At 36.2% G+C, this 20,579-nt stretch overlaps 1 protein-coding gene across 2 annotated transcripts; it reads right to left on the bottom strand.

Annotated features, from left to right (window-relative positions):
- Positions 1-661: 661 nt before the first annotated feature.
- On the bottom strand, positions 662-19,364 carry LOC135645328 (uncharacterized). Of its 2 annotated transcripts, none has more exons than XM_065163624.1 (27): positions 19,137-19,364; positions 18,825-19,017; positions 18,581-18,702; positions 15,906-16,022; positions 15,644-15,790; positions 14,825-15,519; positions 13,107-13,228; positions 12,930-13,021; positions 12,554-12,761; positions 12,387-12,450; positions 11,335-11,483; positions 11,169-11,239; positions 9,477-9,650; positions 9,258-9,329; positions 8,666-8,767; positions 8,492-8,581; positions 7,460-7,535; positions 7,280-7,379; positions 7,108-7,177; positions 6,788-6,967; positions 4,158-4,280; positions 3,971-4,054; positions 3,652-3,836; positions 3,446-3,584; positions 3,299-3,358; positions 1,339-1,443; positions 662-1,066 (listed from the first exon to the last, which is right to left on the bottom strand). In XM_065163624.1, the coding sequence occupies exons 1-27, from the start codon at positions 19,224-19,226 to the stop codon at positions 953-955; spliced, it is 3,744 nt and encodes a 1,247-aa protein (XP_065019696.1). In that variant the 5' UTR covers positions 19,227-19,364; the 3' UTR covers positions 662-952. The 2 variants fall into 2 exon arrangements, with proteins under 2 accessions (XP_065019696.1, XP_065019695.1); XM_065163623.1 differs by having other exon boundaries at positions 12,554-12,776; positions 19,137-19,363.
- Positions 19,365-20,579: the final 1,215 nt, after the last annotated feature.

Below are 20,579 nucleotides of genomic sequence, written 5' to 3'. Positions count from 1 at the left end.
CTCGTCGCCCACCCTTCCCGATCATCTCCCTCTCAACATGCTCTTCCCCATCACCTTCTCTCCCCCTACACGCATCTTTCCTCCCCTCCTCCAACCCGCCCTTACTTCCCTTTCCCAGCGAGCGACAGAGACACTGACGACGAAAGAGCCGGCACTGTCAGAAAAATATTCCGGGAAAACCCCGAAAAGAGGACCCTTATATATATAATTTCAAATATTTAAAATTTTCATGTATCACCCTTTCATTTATCTTATCACCTGTAATTAATTACAAGGTTGCAACCGCAGCAACTCAACCTAATCAATCGACAAAACTTGTCGGAGATCCTCACGGACACCAACCTACCTGTTACACGGATATTAGCATGCACACTAGTAACTTCATCACAAAGCTCACATCAAAGTATTGCCTTACGGTGACTCTGCAGAAGACACGAAGCATTGACATACAACAAAGCAGAGAAAAATAGGCCCCCAACAATTCTCAAATAAAAAAAGGCTTTGGAAGATTAGACAAATAATCATCCTTTTCAATTAATAGACAACTAATCTGATTGTAACTAACAACACAAACAAAATAACCATCAATACCAAACCACAACATACATTGCAGCAAAACACACAGGTGGATGGATCGGATGAATGTACGGTAGCCTATACCTCAACTCAAGGATCCATCTTTTATTACATTTAGCAGACAAGTATGTACAGATAGATACGTCTACTTCGACAAGGTTGAAGTCCCACATCACGGGCAACAAAAAGGATATATAATTAGGCCACCTTAATAGACATGTAACTTGCACTCGGTATGAATTTACGTTTGATAAATGACTCGCTATGAAAATTAAATACATGGACCCACGAGAAATGCTGGCTATGTTGATCGGCAAAGTAGCTAGCTTTGCCAAAGGGGTTCAAGAAAAAGGGCTGTACACAAAATCAATCTCTCCTACATGAAATAGCTTAATGCTTTCTTCTTCCTAGACCCTCCTTCACCGTAGAGCTCATTCCATTGGAGAAGCTCGCTCATATTGGAAGATTCAGATGACACACTTGCACAAACCTACAAGGACATCATTAGTTATAACTTCAAGGATGAAGAAATGCCACTTCTTGTTCAATGTAACAAGAGATGTGTGGAGGGAAACAGGTAAAAGTAGCAGAAGTTGCGAATGGTCTCAGCATAAGACCAACAAAGAAAATTGCAGATTACCCAAAAGGATGTTGATGGCATGTTTAACATCAAGATAGCTAAATGAGGAACCATTACTACTGTAATTATCATTAGTATCGTTTGTATGTGGGATGGGTGTGAGTTTTTTATAGTCAAATTACCTGCTCATGTGCATATTTGAAATCTTCCATGTTTAAAGGCCGAACGTCCTCACTTCCATATAGCGTGGGTAAAGTTCTACCTTCGGCTAGTGCTAAATTCCTTTCCTGTATGTGACAAAATAGATAATACAAGGTGATTATTTTGTAATGTAACAAGATACTATGTGCAATTATGGAGTTGCAAAATGAGAGCACAATAAACTAAAGCACTAGTATAACAGAATGCATGAGACCATACTAAAAACAAAATAAAAATAAAACATGTTTGATTATTTCAAGATTGGGAATTATAATATGGGTGGTGTTAAAAGGAGAAAAGAATTGCTCTCCGTAGCAAAGCTCATCACCAACCCTTCTTCTCTACTCTTTGTGAGCTAACGGCTCTTGGCAAGTTGTCATGGGTTGCATAAGCTTCTATTGTTGTCAATAATGTGGACATCTCATCCTGACAACCCCTCGTCTTTAGGCACATTGATTTGACAAGCAAGGCCAATACTTCAATTTCTCCAAAATAGGTAAAAACAAATATATCATATGTTACTGTATCAATAAACTTGTGTACATAAGTGCACATGTTTTATATAATAAGTATGGCCCAATGCACGAGGCTTTCATTATTTATTGTTGACATAGAGGGAAAGAGGAGAAAAAAGAAAAGAACAGAAATAAGAAAATGATTAGAAAAATAAAAAAAATAGAGAGCTAATAAGAGAAATGTTTTATTTCTTGTCAAACAAACAAGAATGTATCGTATTCATAAAAAAAAATCTATATTTTATTAAATCTGCAGTTTGGCCAGTTGACTACCAGTTTGACCAGCAACCCGAGGCTTGGCTGTGTTGACAACCAGTTTGGTTCCAATAACTACAGTATGGATAGTTGCCAGAAGAGCGTGTGTGTGTGTGTGTGTGTATTAGCATGGTGGCATTGCACAACAACAAAAAACCAAAAATATAATAAGTTCAACCTCAAGAAATGCAAACAAAAAAGAGAACTACCTACCTATTGAACTACAGTCTCCTGCAGTGTTTTATGCTCCCTTGAACTTGTATTCCTAATCTGGCCTCCAATAACAGGTGACAATTATTTAAGCCTTCCAGTGCAATTGTTTCCACAAGACTTTTGTTCAAGGTCTAGTTGGGTCACTTACGAAGTATGAACCTGATTAATCCCAGCTGAGACTCCCATCATGTCTAGGCAAGAGGCTAACAGTGCCCTAGCCCCCCACTTAAAGCATTATGTTAAATTTCAGGATTAGATTTCAGTTTAATCTTTTATTGGAGTAGACCAATCCATTTCTGATGATCTAAGCCACAATTTAATTATAAATTGCATAAGTGTTTGGTTTGAATAGGACGAGACAACCCTTTTTGGTTCTTGGTCTAATATATTTTTTTGGCACTTCTAACCTTAGTTTCCACCAAACTGCCTACAACAATAATTAAAATTTTTGTTTAATTATTCTTGGTGACATGTTGAATACTTAATAAATCCTCTCTCTATATGTAAAAGAGATTATGGTACCTATATGATATTCGACCAATTCTTCTTGAATAATTCTAAACCTCCAGTGATGATTTCCACAATGAAAGTTGACCTATTAATAACATACAAGATGCATAGCTGACATTAAACTGGAATGTAAATGTATTTTGACAAGCATTTGAAGCACAAAGGAGAATAAGTATCATGTCGTCTTGATGATGCACAAAGAGGAATTGCTATCATCAAAACAGTTACGTTAACGTTCCCAGCTCAAGTCAGTCAAGCTCTTCACAAAGCCAATCAACCCCTCCAGCTCAAGTCAGTCAAGCTCAAGCCTTAAAGGTCTAAAAGTTTTTAAAATTGGCTCTCATTTGCTTCGAGTCGGAGACATATAAATGACACCAGAAGTAAAATAAATAAATGATTAAATAAAACAAAGAACGCTTGATAATATCGACCATAATTCAGGACTGACCTTCTTTTCTTTCTCCAGAATCTCTCTAATGGGGCAATGTGCAGCAGTTACGCAGAGATTCTAAAACAACCATATAATATGAACTTTTTTAATTACTCATTTAAAAGAAAAAAAAAGAGATCAATGTGTATTTCTGTTCTAACAAACCTTTAAATCACTTCCTGAATATCCATCAGTCATATTTGCAAGGGCTTCCAGATCGACATCTGGCGCCAGTTCTTCTTTTGACAGTATTACTCTGAGAATTTTCTCCCTATTTGATGTATCTGGTAGATTTACCATTAATCTGCATAAAACATTGATATCTCAATCATTTGGATCAACATTTGAGTTGTCTACATTCTAGCATTTACCTTCGAGGAAGCCTCCTTATAACAGCCTCATCAAGGTCAAAAGGTCTGTTGGTGGCAGCAAGAACCAAGACACGCTCTTTATCTTTGGTTCGCAACCCATCCCAGTTAACCATAAATTCATTTTTCATTTTGCGCATTGCTTCATGCTCTCCAGGGTTTTCTCTCCTGCCCAACATACTGTCAACCTATAAAATAGAAAGCACATGATCATTCCTAAAAACTGACATAAATTTAAAAGATGCAGTAAAAATATCATTAGCTAGATTAATAAATACAAAAATTTACCACCCTTTTACATTAAAAAGATCTACTAACTAACCTCATCAACAAAAATGACGCTAGGAGCAATTTTACTAGCTAAAGTGAACACTGCTTTCACATACTTTTCTCCTTCTCCAAACCACTGTCACAAATAAAGGGAAATTATGATTTGGCTAAAAAAGGCATAAACGTTTGCTATAAAAAATTATAAACAAAATATAAGCAGATGCCAATATGAAGTATACCTTGGAGGTGATGCTCGACATCGATATATTGATAAAGTTTGCACCTGCCTCAGTTGCAACAGCTTTAGCTAGCATTGTTTTGCCTGTACCAGGGGGGCCAAAGAGCAGTATTCCTTTGCATGGCTGAGAACCAAAAAGATGGGATGAAATTTTGAAGCATTGCTGTATGAATGCTGACATACCAGTGCACAAAATATTTTCACCTTGCATGGATAATTAGAAAATGCATCGGATATTACATTTTCAAAAATTTGACAATCTATATTGTATATTCCAAAGTGAACACAAACCATAATCTAATATCTTATTGCAAGAAGATAAAACTTAAATTACTCCCTTGGTCAATATGGTCATGCAAAATCAAATCTAGAAGACAAAAAAGATACATGTAGGAGAACAGCATGCAATGAATCAACAGTATTTTTCTAACCACCAAAACCTTTAATGGCCTCAATCTGGACACCAAATGAATTGCAAGCATGTGCAACATTGTCGGAATCACACTACATTCCCTGCTGTTTAAATCAAACTTGAAAGGAAGTCAATATCTCAATTAGACATAATGAGCTGATCCATTGAATACAAGTTTAAAGAAATTTCCAATGGTTGGGATTTAGAGTTTTGAGGATGTCTCAACAAGATTTATTAGTTTAAAGTTATCAAAAAAATGTTTTTGATACAATAAAATATTAGTATTGATATGAAAGACGAATGCCTTGCCTCTGGTACCATGATGTAGTGACAGCTTACTGCTCTAAATCTTTTCTTCTAAGCAAAAGGACCAAACTAACAAAATAATTTTAAGGTGGTTGTTATTTTATGAAACACAGATACTTTAAATTTCTTGTCATATCCATATTGGACACTTCTTGGATACTTGTTGGATGCCTCCTCAAAGTGTCCAATTCACCTAAATAATTATTCAAGACATCTAATAATTTTTAGTGTACAAAAGGGGGATTTCATTTAAGCTTCTTGGAGAGAAACCCTCTAATGGTAATTCTTAATTTATGTTATTAGAGATGAACATGTGACTAGATACATCAACTAAAAATGGTTATAATTCATTCATCAGTACTTCTCGACAGTTCTTTAATTCTTGAATCTTGATATACATGTTTATCCTAATTTTCATTATTTGATTTTTCATTATATGTCAATGTCTAAATACCATATCATATCCATGCCAAAGATAGCTGTTTTGGCTTTCAGGTACTGGACCTGTTTTGGTGATTTGGTCAGACCGATATACCAATCAGTACCAGCGTTTCAGAGAGCAAGAAAAAGGAGAGAGAAAGGGACAGTGAAGGAAGAGGAGGAAGGGAGGGAAAGAGACACAAAAAGAGGGAGGAAGAGAACAGAGGAAGAAGCATAGGAGGGAGGCAATAGTGCAGAAGGAGAGGAAGAGACCAAAGTAGGAAGAAGTGGAGGAGGGAGGAAGAAGCTTAGGAGAGGAGAAAAAGGAGGAAGAGAAAGGAAGGAGAAAGAATAGACGAAGCGTACCCGTAGGCAACTGTGCACAGCGGAGGTGTGTGTTGTGTGTTGCGGTGTGCAGCATGTGTGAGAAGAAGTTTAACATAGACAATGTTTTCCCTCTTATATGGGCAGAACAGATCAGGAGCGGTCCATGTACTGCTTCTCTGCCAGACTGGTACATACCGCTTGGTTCATATTGGTCCAAGTGAAACATCACTCCTTGATCCATGCTACATAATTCTTAACCATCTATTCAAGCTATAACTTCATTTTCTCTCCTTGGGTTTGTACTCGGTCATTTGCATTCACAACATGATCAAACACCTCTTCTTCGTTGTTATGAAGAGTTCATTCTATTCTGGTTACATAAATTAAGAACTGTGACAGCAGATAGCATTAAACAACTGGAACTTACCTTAGTGGTCATTTCATCTATTGGAAAAAATAAATAAGGAATTAAGGATCCTAATTGAATCTTAATCCAAACTATTATGATAGAAATCTCAAACAGCAGATAGCCCTGTCTTTCTTGAACTAGTTACTATTCAATCATAACTGTCCATATCTCTCAAAGGAGTCGCTTCTTTTGTACATCCCACCACTCTTTTTGCAGGAGTGATCATATTCCCTGTCTTTCTTGAACTAGTTACTATTCAATCATAACTGTCCATATCTCTCAAAGGAGTCGCTTCTTTTGTACATCCCACCACTCTTTTTGCAGGAGTGATCATATTTAGCGGGTAAAATTTTCAGTTCATTGACAATTTTATATTTTTATATTTTTCTTTTATTATTTGACAATTCAAATTCATTTTTCAGATTGCTCTCTTCAAACTGCAGTACTTTTGAAAGGAGTGACTGACTACCTATTACTAGGTAACATCATAGAGCACCAGAACATCAGAAGCTTCTTAAGAAAGGAATCAAATAGGGCAAAGATAATGTTCAAAACTCGTGAAACCTTGACAATTAAATTAACGTATAGCATCAGAGAGCTGTTTCTGTCAATGAAAGAATACAATAATGCATAAATGTCTTTAAGGCAGATTTTAATTTTTATACTTGTAAAATGATAAATGCTGTGAAGCTCATTGCAGAAATCAATTACTAGAAATAACTACTTTAAGACACAAGTTATTCAAGAATAGAAGCACCTTGGTTAGTTGCCCTTTGCAAAACAATTCTGGTCTCTGTAGAGGAAGCATCACTAACTCCTTTAGTGTTTCTTTTACATTCTCCAAGGCTCCAATATCATCAAAAGTAACTCCAATATCATTAGGTGGAATAACATCTGTGAGAAGTCTTTTCTCAAATTCATTCTCAGTGACTACATCCTGAAAAGGCACAAGCCGATAAGTAGGGAATAGAAAAAAGCACAATTAAAGACCATTAAAACCAGCAATGTATGCACTAAAAGCTAATTGCATTAGTAAAACAAATTATGTTCAAGGAAGAGGGGCAGATGGGTGCAGACCTTGAGAGATTTCTTTATGCTCTTATTATCATTTTGGACGCTTTGCAGCATACTTAGCCCATGCTTAAGGCTGCCAGTAATTGATAGAGATGAGAATGGATCAAAACCAGCACTATATAAGATTTAAGTTACACTAAATAATGCTTTATAAATTGTTGTTAATATGATAGACCTTTCACTGGAGAGCATGAGCTTAGCATCCTTTGATGAGGCCTCAGTTCTGCTGTGTTTAAGGTGATAACTAAGAGCAAAACCAACTACCTTATCCACACCTGTAAAAATAAAGGTAAAAAGGATGATTTCCAAAAGCATTCATAAGGATATCAAGAAAAGACAAAAGGCAGGTACTTACTTTCATTTGTAAGTGCTTGATCCTTGATTGATATTGTCTCAAGGTCATTGCAGTCCAACCCACAACGGTTTAGAAACTGTACAAAATGGAAGATGGAAAAATAAAAATGTATTCAGATATATTTTTAAAACATGCACAACAATAGCTAGTGAAAAGACGAAGAAAAGAGAAGGAAAAGTCGAGCAATTAAAATGGTTCAATGGAACTGCCATGGAGAATAAAGAAAATGGGAGACAACCGAGAAGTGTAGCTTCATTGGAAGCAATTGTGGCAAGGCATGCTCGAGGAACCTAAACAACATAAGAAATCAAAGAGCTACCTAGATTGTGAACAGGTAGGCCAACAACATAAGATCTACAAATACCTAATTTTCTCATGGTATTTACTTCACAAACATCTAGTTTAGCATGAAGAGTAAGAAAAAAAATTGGAAATAGATTTTCTATTGAAGCAGTCATGAGAAGGAAGGAGCACATTTTACAGCATCCTTAATTAAAAGGAAAGAAGAGGAAGAAAAAGACTAGTTCAGAAGTTCAAAGACCAATTAAAAAAAAGCTATATAAGCCTAGCAGCATGATGGTGACAATGCAATGTTGATAAAATTCTTAACAGAGTCAGAAGTTCTATGTCACGTCAATGCACCTACAGTCTATATGTTATGCACCTGATAAAACATTTGTTTTTTCTTTTCAGAAATTGTAGTCTTCATTCAACCAGAGTGTTGCCGTTTGAATATAATAAGGAGACAAATTTGTAGAACTCGATCTACATGATAAAGTTTCGAGTGTGAATTTCCATTCATCTTTTGTTCATTGTTAGGATGTGGAAACCTTACTATATTCTTGCAAAGTCCAGACCTAAAAGATGCATAATTTCTTAGTGTAAAAAGAGTTTCAAAAACACCTCAACCACCTAAAGAAAGCCACATAAGCAGTACATTTTATGGAACTCAATGTACTTTCTGGAGAATAAAAAAATAAAAAAAAAACAAAATGCTTCACTTTAAATTTTTGTAAAGGCAATCAAACTTACAGAGCGTATACTGAGAACATTAGACTTGGCCTTAAGAGTTTCGACATCACGATCCAAATGCTGCTTCCATTCTGAAAGCTGGGTTTCTTCCTGCCATAGTTTCTAGGATTTCAGGGAACTGATACCAAAAAGATAAATGACAACTGCATGCAAATAGAGGGTGTCAATTTATACCTGTGGAAGCTGAATCGAAACTTTGTTAGGAAAAAGTCTACTGAGCTGCTTCATCGTCTTGGGAATTTCCTTGCTTCTTTCGTGCAGCCTACCAAAGTTATCCTATGACACGAATATTAAGACAAACTCACATGAAGAAATCACACAGTTTTGAGTATCAAGATAAGAAAAATCAAAATAGTATGGCCGCACTATAGATTGCCTTTTACATATCAGATTGGCGACTTTCTGATTGATTGATCAGTTTATGAAAAAAGAAAACCCACCAAGATGAAGTGACTACACTGATGATGATAATAAATAGTTAAATACAACGCCTCTCTGTATTGATAAGTTGAAATTAAAAAAGGAAAGCAGTTAAAATTGTAAAATTACATCCAAGATTTCAGCATAAAACCATTAGAGCATTATATCACTATTCTTTGTTAAAGATGTAATTTGAAAGTATGTACGATGCATATGAATAAAATCACATCTGAATACAAACAAATAAATATGATCAAGAACAAGAAGCCACCATGGCCCCCACTAAACTTACAAATATTATGAATGCCAATTAACTTGCACAACTAAATAGAATATCACAAAGTACCGGGAAAGCAAAATCAAGCAGTGCTGTCTGGTTACTCCCAAATTTTGTGAAAAGAAGGCCTCCAGGATGTGACTGCAAAATATATTATGTGTCATATAAAAATGAAACATTCAACCTCCTATTTTTTCCTACTCAACACGAATGAAGGAAAAAGTTTTAGCTCCACGGACAAATATTCAGATTAAGCAATGCATGTTAAAAATTGAAGGGTATTATTACCTTCTCTTTGCGATTGTCAATCTGGGAATGAGAGCCTATTATAAGAACACCTACTGGCATCAACTCAAGCTTGCTCTTCAAAGTTATATATGAATCTGTACTTCCAGCCATAGATTTCTCAATATCTTTTATCAAGACAATTAAAGGGCCATTTTTACTTTCTTCCAATACAACCTGGGAAATTGGAAACAGTCAAATGGAAACCACATACAAACATTTAGTTGTACGATACATTAATGCTAACAACAATAACTGTGGAAAATCCCATGATCAAGGGATTATGGATCCCATAATTAAGGAATTTTATAATATCATAATTAAGGGAATATATCCCCTATTTTGGATCACCCGATCAGTATCAAATCAGCCCGTATTATAGGAAAAAAATTAGAATGAAATATTGCACAGAATCAATTTCCTTAGTTGTACAGTTTATAATCAGCCAATATGTATCTTCCTTTGTATACAGAAAAAAAAAATGAATGAGAAAAATTATATTCTCTTGTGTTCACAGTATTAGAGCCTGGTTCTATAGGAATCATTTTTTCTTCTTTCTTTCAGCCTTCATCACTGAAAGTTTTTCCTCTATTCTGCGACTCTTCGGATCAGCCCCAACTATTTCTTCTTCATTGTTTGCTTGTGAGGATTCTACACTACAATGTCTAGAGGAGAGAAGATGAAACCAATGCTTCCATCTCCAACAAATATCCTAGGTTACACTCCATCCTTGCTGATTACAATACATAAACTCAACGGGCAAAACTTTCTTCGTTGGTCTCAGTCCGCGAAATTGTATATTCGAGGAAGAGGAAAGATCGACCATTTGAACAGATCAACAACAGCAGCTATAGAGGTTGATCCCAAGTTTGAAACGTAGGATTCTAAAATTTCCATGATCATATCATGGTTGATAAACTCTATAGAACCAGAAGTTGGGCAAACATATATGTTTTTACTTACAGAAAAGGAGTTATGGGATCTTATGGTAAAGACATATTCAAACATGGGGAATTCAGCCAAAGTATTTGAGATTACAAATAAGATCAGAGAGCTTAAACACGATAATACTAGTGTTACAAAGTACTTTAATACCTTGAAGACACTAGCAAGAGCTGGATATTTTTCATGATTTTGAGTGGTAATGTGCAGCTGACAGTGTTCGATACATAAAAATGCTTCACAGGGATCGATACTATCAATTTTCAACAGGTTTAAACAAAGAACTAGATGAAATTTGTGGATGGGTATTGGGGAAGGATCCATTGCCATCTCTCCAAGCTATATTCTTAGAAGTTAGGAGGGAGGAAAATAAAAGACAAGTCATTATGAGATATTTTTACCAAAGGGCTTTAAAGATCTTCGTATGAGGATCTAACTAACAAACTAGGAATGATTGATATCTTTGAGCCATCTTGAGGAGGGTGGAAAATCACATGATTAAGGGATTCTAAACCTCATAATTAAAAAATATTATAATCCCATAATTAAGGGAATCTATCTCCTATTTTGGGCGATTCAATCAGTAACAAATTAGCCCATATTATAGAAAATAAATTGGAATGAAATATTGTACAAAATCAATTTCCTTAGTTATACAATTTGTAATCAGCTTATATATATCTTCCTTTGTATACTTTAAAAAGTATGAACGAGAAAAATTGGTCTCTTGTGTTCAATAACAATATATCATACCTCTAACAACTCATTGGCTGCAAGCCTTTCCACATCTTCAGACCCAGAAAAATCTGGGCGAAGTAAGTCAGCTACATTAAACACAAAAATCAAAGTAATAAGCGAAAAGTAAAATATAAACAATTTCTACAAAGGAAGAAAGACAACAGTGTCACTTGAGAATCACCAGTGCAGAAAAATCCGTGATCTTCCTCACATAGACCCCCAAGATCATTACCCTCTGGAATTTGTTTATCAAATCTAACTCCAACTTTAGAGGATCCATTTTCTTCAAAAGCAAGAACTACTTTCCCACGATATCCATAATTTGGGCCCCTGCATACAACAAAATATTCAATGAAACTGGCATGACAAAAGTAACAAGGAAATCCTAAAAACACAAAGACAATAATAACAAACCCATGAAGAAATATATCACAGTTATTAAATTTCTATGCATTTTCTAGTATATATCATGTATTATTGAGTTGACAACTAAGATATTTAAGATTTTGGAACAAAATTCAGCATATCAATGTTTGATTTATATAGAGCTAAGATTGTGAAACCATAAAACATATGAGTTGTTTCTTTTGAAGGACCAGAGAGGCCTAAGCTGGTTATTGTTGTAAGTGATAAAGTTCCAACTTTAACATGGGCAAGGGAGATTCCAGACCATTTTCACTTATTTATTCTCATATAAATCTTGTAAGTTTAGGGTATATTTTGCATATAACATAAGTTGCTATATGAGAGCATCTATTATAATCCTAAAAAGAAGAAATAAGTCAACAATAAAAAGGGACAAATCTTAGTCTAGAATAGAGACTAAGGTTGATTGAAGATCCATCCTAGAAGAAAGTTACATCACCCTTGAATATTGAAGAATACCAGTCAAATATGTTATAAACAAGAAGGATTATTTGTCAAAACAAAATAGAAACATATTGTCCCAAAGGGAAAAAGAAAATACATGAAACATTTATCAAAACAGAATCCGCAAAAAGATACACGAAAGATAAAGGACATAAAAGATAGACCAATAATATTTTACTAAATAAAAGCAATTTAAAAAGACCACAAGTAAAAATTTGTTTGTTTAACCGGTGGAATGAGTCTCAAAAGTAACTCAGATAGGTGTAGGATAACGCGGTTACAGAAAAAAGAGTAACATATTGGTAGATTTGTGGGGAGAAAGTAGAAAATATACTAACTCAAAAGCTCATAACAGATTCATACCTTTGAGGAGTCTGAAGAGGAAAGCCTGATGAAGGCATTGAACCCACATATCTTACTCTATCACCTGCAAAAAACATAATTCATTGGTCAATTGCTTACAAGACTAAATGCTATCTAGCAATTTCAATTTGACGAGAAAACAAAATTAAGCATAGAATATGGCATGCCTTCTTTAAAAGTGTAGTTCTTAGATGATGCTGTAGATGCCTCCTGCTTTGGAAGAGATTGAGTATTCAAAGTAGATGCCCCCACAATATCAGTCTCCACACTAGAAGCTGGCTTTTTGAGTTGTATAGCATCAGCTAGTGCAGCACGATGCTTAGAAAATATGCTTGATTTCTCGATCCTTGCACCTTCTTTAAGTAATTCTGCATCCTTTAAAGATGAAACCTGCAATTAATTGTTTTCAAGTGTCCAGAAATTATTTGTAATAAATCAAAGTTATATCCTAAATTATTTGTAAAGCAGGCAATCCGATGTTTTCAAATGGCCTATAGACAATTTAGTAGGATGTAAATTATGTTGTAATATCATTGAACTTACACCAGGTAGCAGGAGAGAATCTATTATGAGTAATCTGGCACCAAAATGTTTGGCAAGAGCCTTTACCAAAGTTTCTTGGTAGATTTCAGATCCTAGATGATTACACAAAAAACATGTGAGATCAAGGAGTATAAAAACCAAAGTATTGCCCAAAAAGAATGATGACATGGAGCATACCTGTTGGACCAGATAACAAAATGCGATGGTTTACAGATGAAATATCTGTAGTATACTTTACAAACTCCTTGCATTCAAGGTGAATAAATGCACAAGACATAAGCACACTTTTCGTGTTTTCACTGTAGGTGTAGAAAAGACAGCACTAGATTAGATCACCTAACCTGTACTCCAAATCATGCTTTCTATGCATGTTAAAAGTAAAAAAGCAACTAAAAAGCAATATTTGACTAACAGTAACACTTGGACCTTCATGTTGGCAGATGATAGAAAACCAAATTAGCAAAATGTGAAGCAAGATTTAATTCAGTAAGACACACAGGTTATCCCTACTTAAAGCAGAACTCCAGATTTTATGTCCTACGCCTTTCAAGGCGTGCCATATACAAAAACAAACACTTTATGCAACCAGACAGACAACTGAAAGAAAAATAACTCAAGCACATAAGCAATAGAATTTGCAGTTAATTGACAATTAAAAGAGTAATTCATCTGGATCGAGGAGTCAAGTTTTGTAGCTTGATTGAGTCAGGATTGGATTTTTTTAGAGATCCTCAAGAGTATTTTTCTTATTTTCAGAAGTTGGATGTGTAGGATAAGCCTTACATTTATTTTGGGCTTCATCTTTTGTTTACTTGAAAAGGAACCAAGAAATCTTATCTTCATACTTCAGGGAACTTATATTTATTTGGAATACCACAACTATTTGTTCTCTGTCAAAGAATCATCCAAAAGAGAAAGATATGTCAAAAGTTGAACCAGCACAAAGGCAGTTTCTGCTTCAATTTTTTTTCCCAATAGCTTCTTATAGAATAGTGGCAAACAAAAGACTCAAATTTTAAAAGCACCACCAACAAAATTCAGCACCAGGGTCAACTGTAAATCCAATTGGAAAAGTAAACATCATGTATGAGTGTTCAACCTTAGCCTTCTTTTACATGGGACAACTTAAGGTGAAGCACTTACAAATATCTCTCAACATAGATAGTCATGCCAGTTTGGTAGTTTGTCGTAGGCAATGGAGACACGAGATAGACACTAGCAAATATTATTCTTTCCAGATTCCTATCATGTGTGCCCTCTCAATATTAAAAATCCATTTACCTTCTTTACAAACTTTTCACCACATTTAAAAAACATTACCTAGAATATCACAAGAACAAAAACTATGGAAAATATTCCATTGAAACAAGCACAGTGAAATGATAACACCACTGCTAAAATAATATAGTTATGCTGATATAGCTCAAATGACAAGAGTAACAAGGTGAATGTAATTGGGAATTTCAAGGATTGCAATCAGTCATACAAAAACATGAACTTAATTGCTGATCATGCATATATATATATGTATATATATATATATATATATATATATATATATATATATATATATATATATATATATGTATGTATGTATATATGTATGTATGTATATATATATGTATGTATGTATATATATATATATGTATGTATATATATATATGTATGTATATATATATATATATATGTATGTATATATATATATATATATGTATGTATATATATATATATATATATATGTATATATGTATATATATATGTATATATATATGTATGTATGTATATATATATATATGTATGTATATATACATACACATGTATATATATGTATATATACATACACATATACACATATATATATATATAACACAAGCAAGACCGCAAAAAAATCTCACCTCAAATAGTATGGAAAAGTTTCAAATGAAACATCGATGTCATTTGGATTGAGAATTCCTTGCTTCAAACCGTCTTTAAAAGCTTGGCATCGAGTAGTAGGCAAGGATGATGGCAGATCCAGATCCTTGAGGAGTTCCCTCTGATCCTCAAACACTTTAAATACATTGCCAGACAAATCCAGCCCAGAGATAGGTGACCCTGAAAACATCCTCAGAAGAGGCCTTATTTCAGAATTTGTACCAGGAACCTTTCCAATTTCAGCATCAGGATGAGCATCAGGTTGTATATTTTCTGGTTGAACAGGCTCATTTACACGAAGATCAGAAGACATGACAGCATCGGCATTGTCACTTCGAATCTCAGAGCTCCCCTCGGTTTCAGAGCTTTCCTTACAGGTATCAGAATCCTTCTCAGGGTCTGGATTGCATCCATCTGATGCAATGGTCACGGAAGCCAGGGCAGGGTTCTCCAGTCCTTCCTGAGCATTCTCAGCATTAGATGCTGGGGGAATAGCAGACAGATCCTTCAAATCATTAGATAAGGATGCCAATATTGATGCTCCAGTAACAGCTGAAGGGTCTCCAGTCCTAGTCTCTGTTTGACTTTCTCTGATAGCAGTACCCTTTGATTCCTGAACACCAAGTGAAGGTAACACTGCTGTAGCTGATTTGTCATTCTTAAGTTGCTGAAATATCTACCAATAGATAAGGAACTCCCTTTTGAAAGAAGAGGAACCAAAAACCATACAGTATTTCCAATATACGTAAAACCAATCTGCAATGAGCTTTGAAAAGTAAACACAAGATAAGCAAGGATACATAAGCATGTTTCCCAGATGAACTGAAAATCAGCTCATCTCCTCCCGTCAGGATAATATTTGAATTTCTCTCAAAGGTCTTTCCATTCACTTGTACAATTCCTTTTCTTCCTACTATTTCAAGAAATGCAACAGAAGCACCTCCACGCTGATGTGATAGTAACAATGGAAAGACACTTCATATAAGACAAATACAAGGGACCTTTCCCTTCCAACGATAAACTAAGCAAATCTGTAGAACAACATATGAATCAAGATAATACCTGGGAATGTCTCAGTCTACATAGAATTTTGCTGATAGATGGATCCTTCAACCATAAGTTGCAGCTTCGGCTTTGGCCAACGGAGAATTGAGAACCAGAGAGAAAAAGATGAGGGTTCTGGAAAGAGCAAGTCAACAGAATGAGTATCAGCCTGAAAATAACCAAACATGCCAAAAGCTTGGTTGCAAGGAAACTGAACCTAAAGCCACCTCATGTGCCTACGTAAACAGAAGTAAACTGACCCAAATAGCAAGTAAACAGAAAAAATAGTACTTCCTTGCATGTACATCAGGCATTTCAACAGGAGATCAACTTTCTGGCCATGTCATTCCATCTGACTTACCTTACAAGGACACTCATTAACACCACACAAAACACTGGGTATACCATAACACATATTGCTAGGTAATAGCAGAAGAACAATAGTTAAGGGACAAGATAACTTAATGATAAAGAAGAAAAAGATCATCTATGTTTTATCAGCATAATTTTATGTATGACAAAAATAGCATGCAAATTGGTTTATAATATATGCATTTATGATTTATGAAAAAAAAGTTCCTCAGGAAGGTTTTAATAACACCAAGATCTATCAACCACACTATCACTGCCTGTTTAATTGAGCATTTAACAGTAAAGTCACCAGACGCCCAAGGGAGGCAAGGTCCGAGCGCCCACCTATTGAGCTGGGCGGGCAACCTCAATCAAGCACAGCCCAGGCACTCGCTTGGGCCCAAGTGTTGGCTGGGTCGAGCGCCCGCTTAGTTTAACTCATGAGCCTGAGACAAACCAAAATAGTACCATATGGTTCGATTGAACCAGTTATCCGATGCTCCAACACCTGCGCGAGACGTGCCCTAACGCAAAAATCTCTCTTTCCCACTGCGTTTTTGCACGGTGGAGTTCCTCCCATAGGTGAACGACATCAGCAGCGACATATTCCTCCAGCAACATCAGTGACATCTTCCTCCAATGACAACGTCTTCCTATGATGGAAGTGATAGCATCTTCTTCCCTTCCCTCCTGGTATATCGCTCTCTTTCTCCTCCCTCCTACCTCTATCCCGTGCACCGCTGCCTTCTTTGCTGTTTGTCACAGTTTATGGTTGTGTTTCAATTTTAAATCAATTAAAGTCGATTGTTTTTATCTAAGTTTGTGAGAACAGCTACCTTCCTTGTTGTTTGTCTAAGTTTGTGAGAACAACAGCTGCACGTAGTGAACATCAGCTGCCTTCTTTGCTATTTGATATGTTATTTTAGTTTTAGTTTATTTTATTAATCATGATATATAATTTTTAAATTATAATATTCGGGGGCGTCTCGCTTCGCTTGGATGATCGTCTAGTGCCTCGGGCATTTTGGAACCGTGACGCCTAGTGCTTTTAACTACACTAGCATTTAAACACTTACAAGATAATACAGTCCCAACTCATAAAAGATCTTGTGCAACGGCACAAACAGCTGTTCCATCATGCTACCCTCCACTATGTACAAAACAACATCTTGTATGGTAGAGTATAAGGGTGAAATTTAACTAGGTGTCCATCAGATATTGTTATATTCTAATCCAATTTTATTGAATAGACATGGGACATGGATATTAGATAGAAAGACTATAACTAGATAGATAGACTCATATGTCATTTGACCAACAAAAGTAACCCACAACTAGTTAAACTCGATTGAGTTAGAACTCAACATTCTTAAACAGGGCAGGCGACCTCCAGTAATTTAAATGGAAAGAATTAACTTCTGTGCAGCACTGCAGCTATATGAGATCTCAACTCAGACTTCCACAGACTGAGAGCAACTGGACAATGATAATGCTCTACCAGTGATCCAACAAATTTTACATGCTTTGTTCAAATTCACATAAAATGGGGACACATCTATTAACAAGCCATGCATCGAGCATATAAGAAAGCAATTAAACTAGAGTTCGTTATATTCAACTCAATCCTTTAGTCTCTTTAGAACTTATAATCCTTTTGCGGGTACTCAGAGGAGTCCCTCAATTGGAGGTGCCCAGGTCATGTGTTACCCCTATTGAAAGTTAAGACATGTCCAAAGGATGTGGTGCACCCACATTAGCAAAAAAAAATTCAACCATACGAGGTGAATGTGGGAGAGGTCAAAGTAATTGAATGAATGCAACTAAATCACAGTTGTTAATCAAAACCTAAATAAGTAACATTCTTTCCCTCCAAGTGACACTAATCATCCCATAATAGAGTTTCTGCAACTGAACTTGTGCAGACAAAAACATCAAGATTCTTGTCTTTCTAGAGAACTAAAGAACCTACTATGAAGATATTCTAACACATTTAGCAAGTATGAATTAGCATGTTGGGGAACAAAGATTTTATGAGCTTCGAGTTCACCTTAGAAGCCCCATAGAAAAGGAAGGGGCCTCAACCTTATATAGGGCTAGCTGTCTAGCGATTTCATTCTGAGCTCAACAGGTTTTTACCACTAAGAAATCATATGCAGTCCAGTAGAACAAAGAAATCATGTGAAGTACTATAGTCGAACAATGTTGCGTTTCTTTCCGTGTATACCATGGGACGAGGGGGAGGAGATAAAACAGAGACAGAGGTTTTATTTTATGAAGCCCATGTAATAGAATAGATGACGAAATCTATCAACGAACAAGGAATTGAAGGCACTAAACCCCACCTGAGAATGCTGCGAGATAAGCTTCGCCCATGCAGCCTTCTGCGTCGCTTTCACGACGCGTTTCGTCGGGATCTCCAACGAGATAAGCCCCCGTTTCCTGCTGTCCATCTTAGCGGGCCGCTCTATAGTAGCAAAAACGAAGAAGAAGAATAAGAATAAGAAAGGGGAAAAGAATTTAAACAAAAAATAATCGTAGAAAACAAAACAAACAAAACCGATAACAAAAGAAAGACGAAGATCGGACCTTGAGGCGGTAAGTGGGCGGCGGCATCCCCAGGTTCCTCGCCCTGCGTCTCCGCCGCCGCAGTACCGGCGGCCTCCACCGGGGGGTCAACGGCGGGCAGATCGGAGCGGAGATGCCGTCCATCGGACGTCGGCGCCGGTTCCTCCTTGTTGTCGGGCCGCTGCCCCTTGGGCGACGAGGTCGTCGGTTCCTCCTGAGAAATCCCGGCAAACCCCACCCGGAGATCGAGCCAAAGCCCCACATCAGACAGATGAAACCGGTCCAGAATCCAAGAATCGAGCGCAGGGAGGGAGGAGAGGGGAAGAATCGCACCTTGGGGCGCTTCGAGGCCGGCGGGGACGCGGGGGAAGGGGAAGACAGGGCACGCTTGGATGAGGCCGAGCTCCGCCTCGTCTCCACCATGGCTTCGCCCTCGATCTCTTCGCCCCCTTTCTTGAGGAATCGAATCGAAACAGATCAACCACAAAAGAGAGAGAGAGAGAGGGAGAGGAGGAGGAGAAGAAGAGAAAAGGAGAGGAAAGGAAAGGAAAGGAAATGGTCGCCAAATAGCCGCGGTGGGCTTTGTAATTATTCCATAAAAAGATATGTTAGAAATTAATTGTAGGGTTTCACTTGTCCTCTTCGAGACCGACTTCGAATAGATTTATATCGTGTTATTACGATATCTATTTAATCTTTTTTTTTATTTTATTTTTATATGACGTGTATATTATATTTGGAATCGCCATAAATTCATTTATTTTTTTGGGAAACAAATGAATTTTTCTATAATATTTTATCTTATCAAATCTACCAACTTTGGTTCTTGCAATCAATCTCCATAAACACTCTAATCGACAACGATCTTTCATCAGCTACCGTTATAGTATGATTGCTAAGTATATTCAGGTATTTGTGTCTTATAATTCTAACGAATTATGGCTGATCAAAATTGTCTGTGATTAATATGAATTTTATGAGAGCAAATTAATATATATATGTGTGTGTAATAAATTTCATCTTTTCGTATCACAAATTTCAAATCAAACGGCATTGGAAAATTGTTATTAAATTTCAATATTTTGGTTGTAATCGGATAATAAATTTTGACCACATTAATCATTGCGATAGTCGATCGTCATCACATCAAGATGATGCCATCGTTGAACGTAAAACGAAAGGTCATCTTTTTGCCCCCATCATGAGGGATGGTAATATAAGGTCAAGAATGTTAAGTAGGAGCCCATTTGAGGACTCCGACGCCATTGACTCATAGAGCGTTATAAACGTGCCATATCTTCGTATTTGAGCACGTGGGGTTGACCTGATGGAAACGTAACCTATCGCGAATTCTGTTCAGACTCTATTGTTACCTAAGAAAGAGCTATTCATGAATGAATTATGGGAAAGAAAATGACATGCGTACATGTATTTTACGCATGCTCGAGGTTGGCAATGTCGGTTATGCAAAGAGTCGAAAGGTTATTATTTCTCAGAAAAATTATATAAAATTGTGACAGATGGGTTTGAACATACAGATAATGGATGGAAAATATTCCACAATAATTAACTTTGGAGAGGATACACATTAGATGAGCAGAAAAAAAATAAATTAATTTATAATATATAAATTAGATGAGTTTACACTTGTTAATCTGATCTAAACATTTTGGAAATATAGTTCAGACCTATCTATGATTACCAAATGATAATATCAGAGCAAGTTCGATTTAGCACAGTTTAGTTCCATATTACATAATTCAGAATCATTCAACC

The sequence above is a fragment of the Musa acuminata genome, chromosome BXJ3-8 (assembly GCF_036884655.1).
Source record: "Musa acuminata AAA Group cultivar baxijiao chromosome BXJ3-8, Cavendish_Baxijiao_AAA, whole genome shotgun sequence".
Classification (NCBI taxonomy): Eukaryota; Viridiplantae; Streptophyta; class Magnoliopsida; order Zingiberales; family Musaceae; genus Musa; species Musa acuminata.
This window is presented reverse-complemented; position numbering and strand designations above follow the sequence as displayed.

Excerpts from the sequence above, each read along its gene's own strand:
- LOC135645328 (XM_065163623.1), bottom strand. The coding sequence starts at position 19,226 with ATGGTGGAGACGAGGCGGAGCTCGGCCTCATCCAAGCGTGCCCTGTCT. Across the intron at positions 15,520-15,643 it reads CATCTGGGAAACATGCTTAT|ATATTTCAGCAACTTAAGAA; the intron begins GTATCCTTGCTT and ends ATCTATTGGTAG. Across the intron at positions 3,585-3,651 it reads ATAAGGAGGCTTCCTCGAAG|ATTAATGGTAAATCTACCAG; the intron begins GTAAATGCTAGA and ends TGTTTTATGCAG.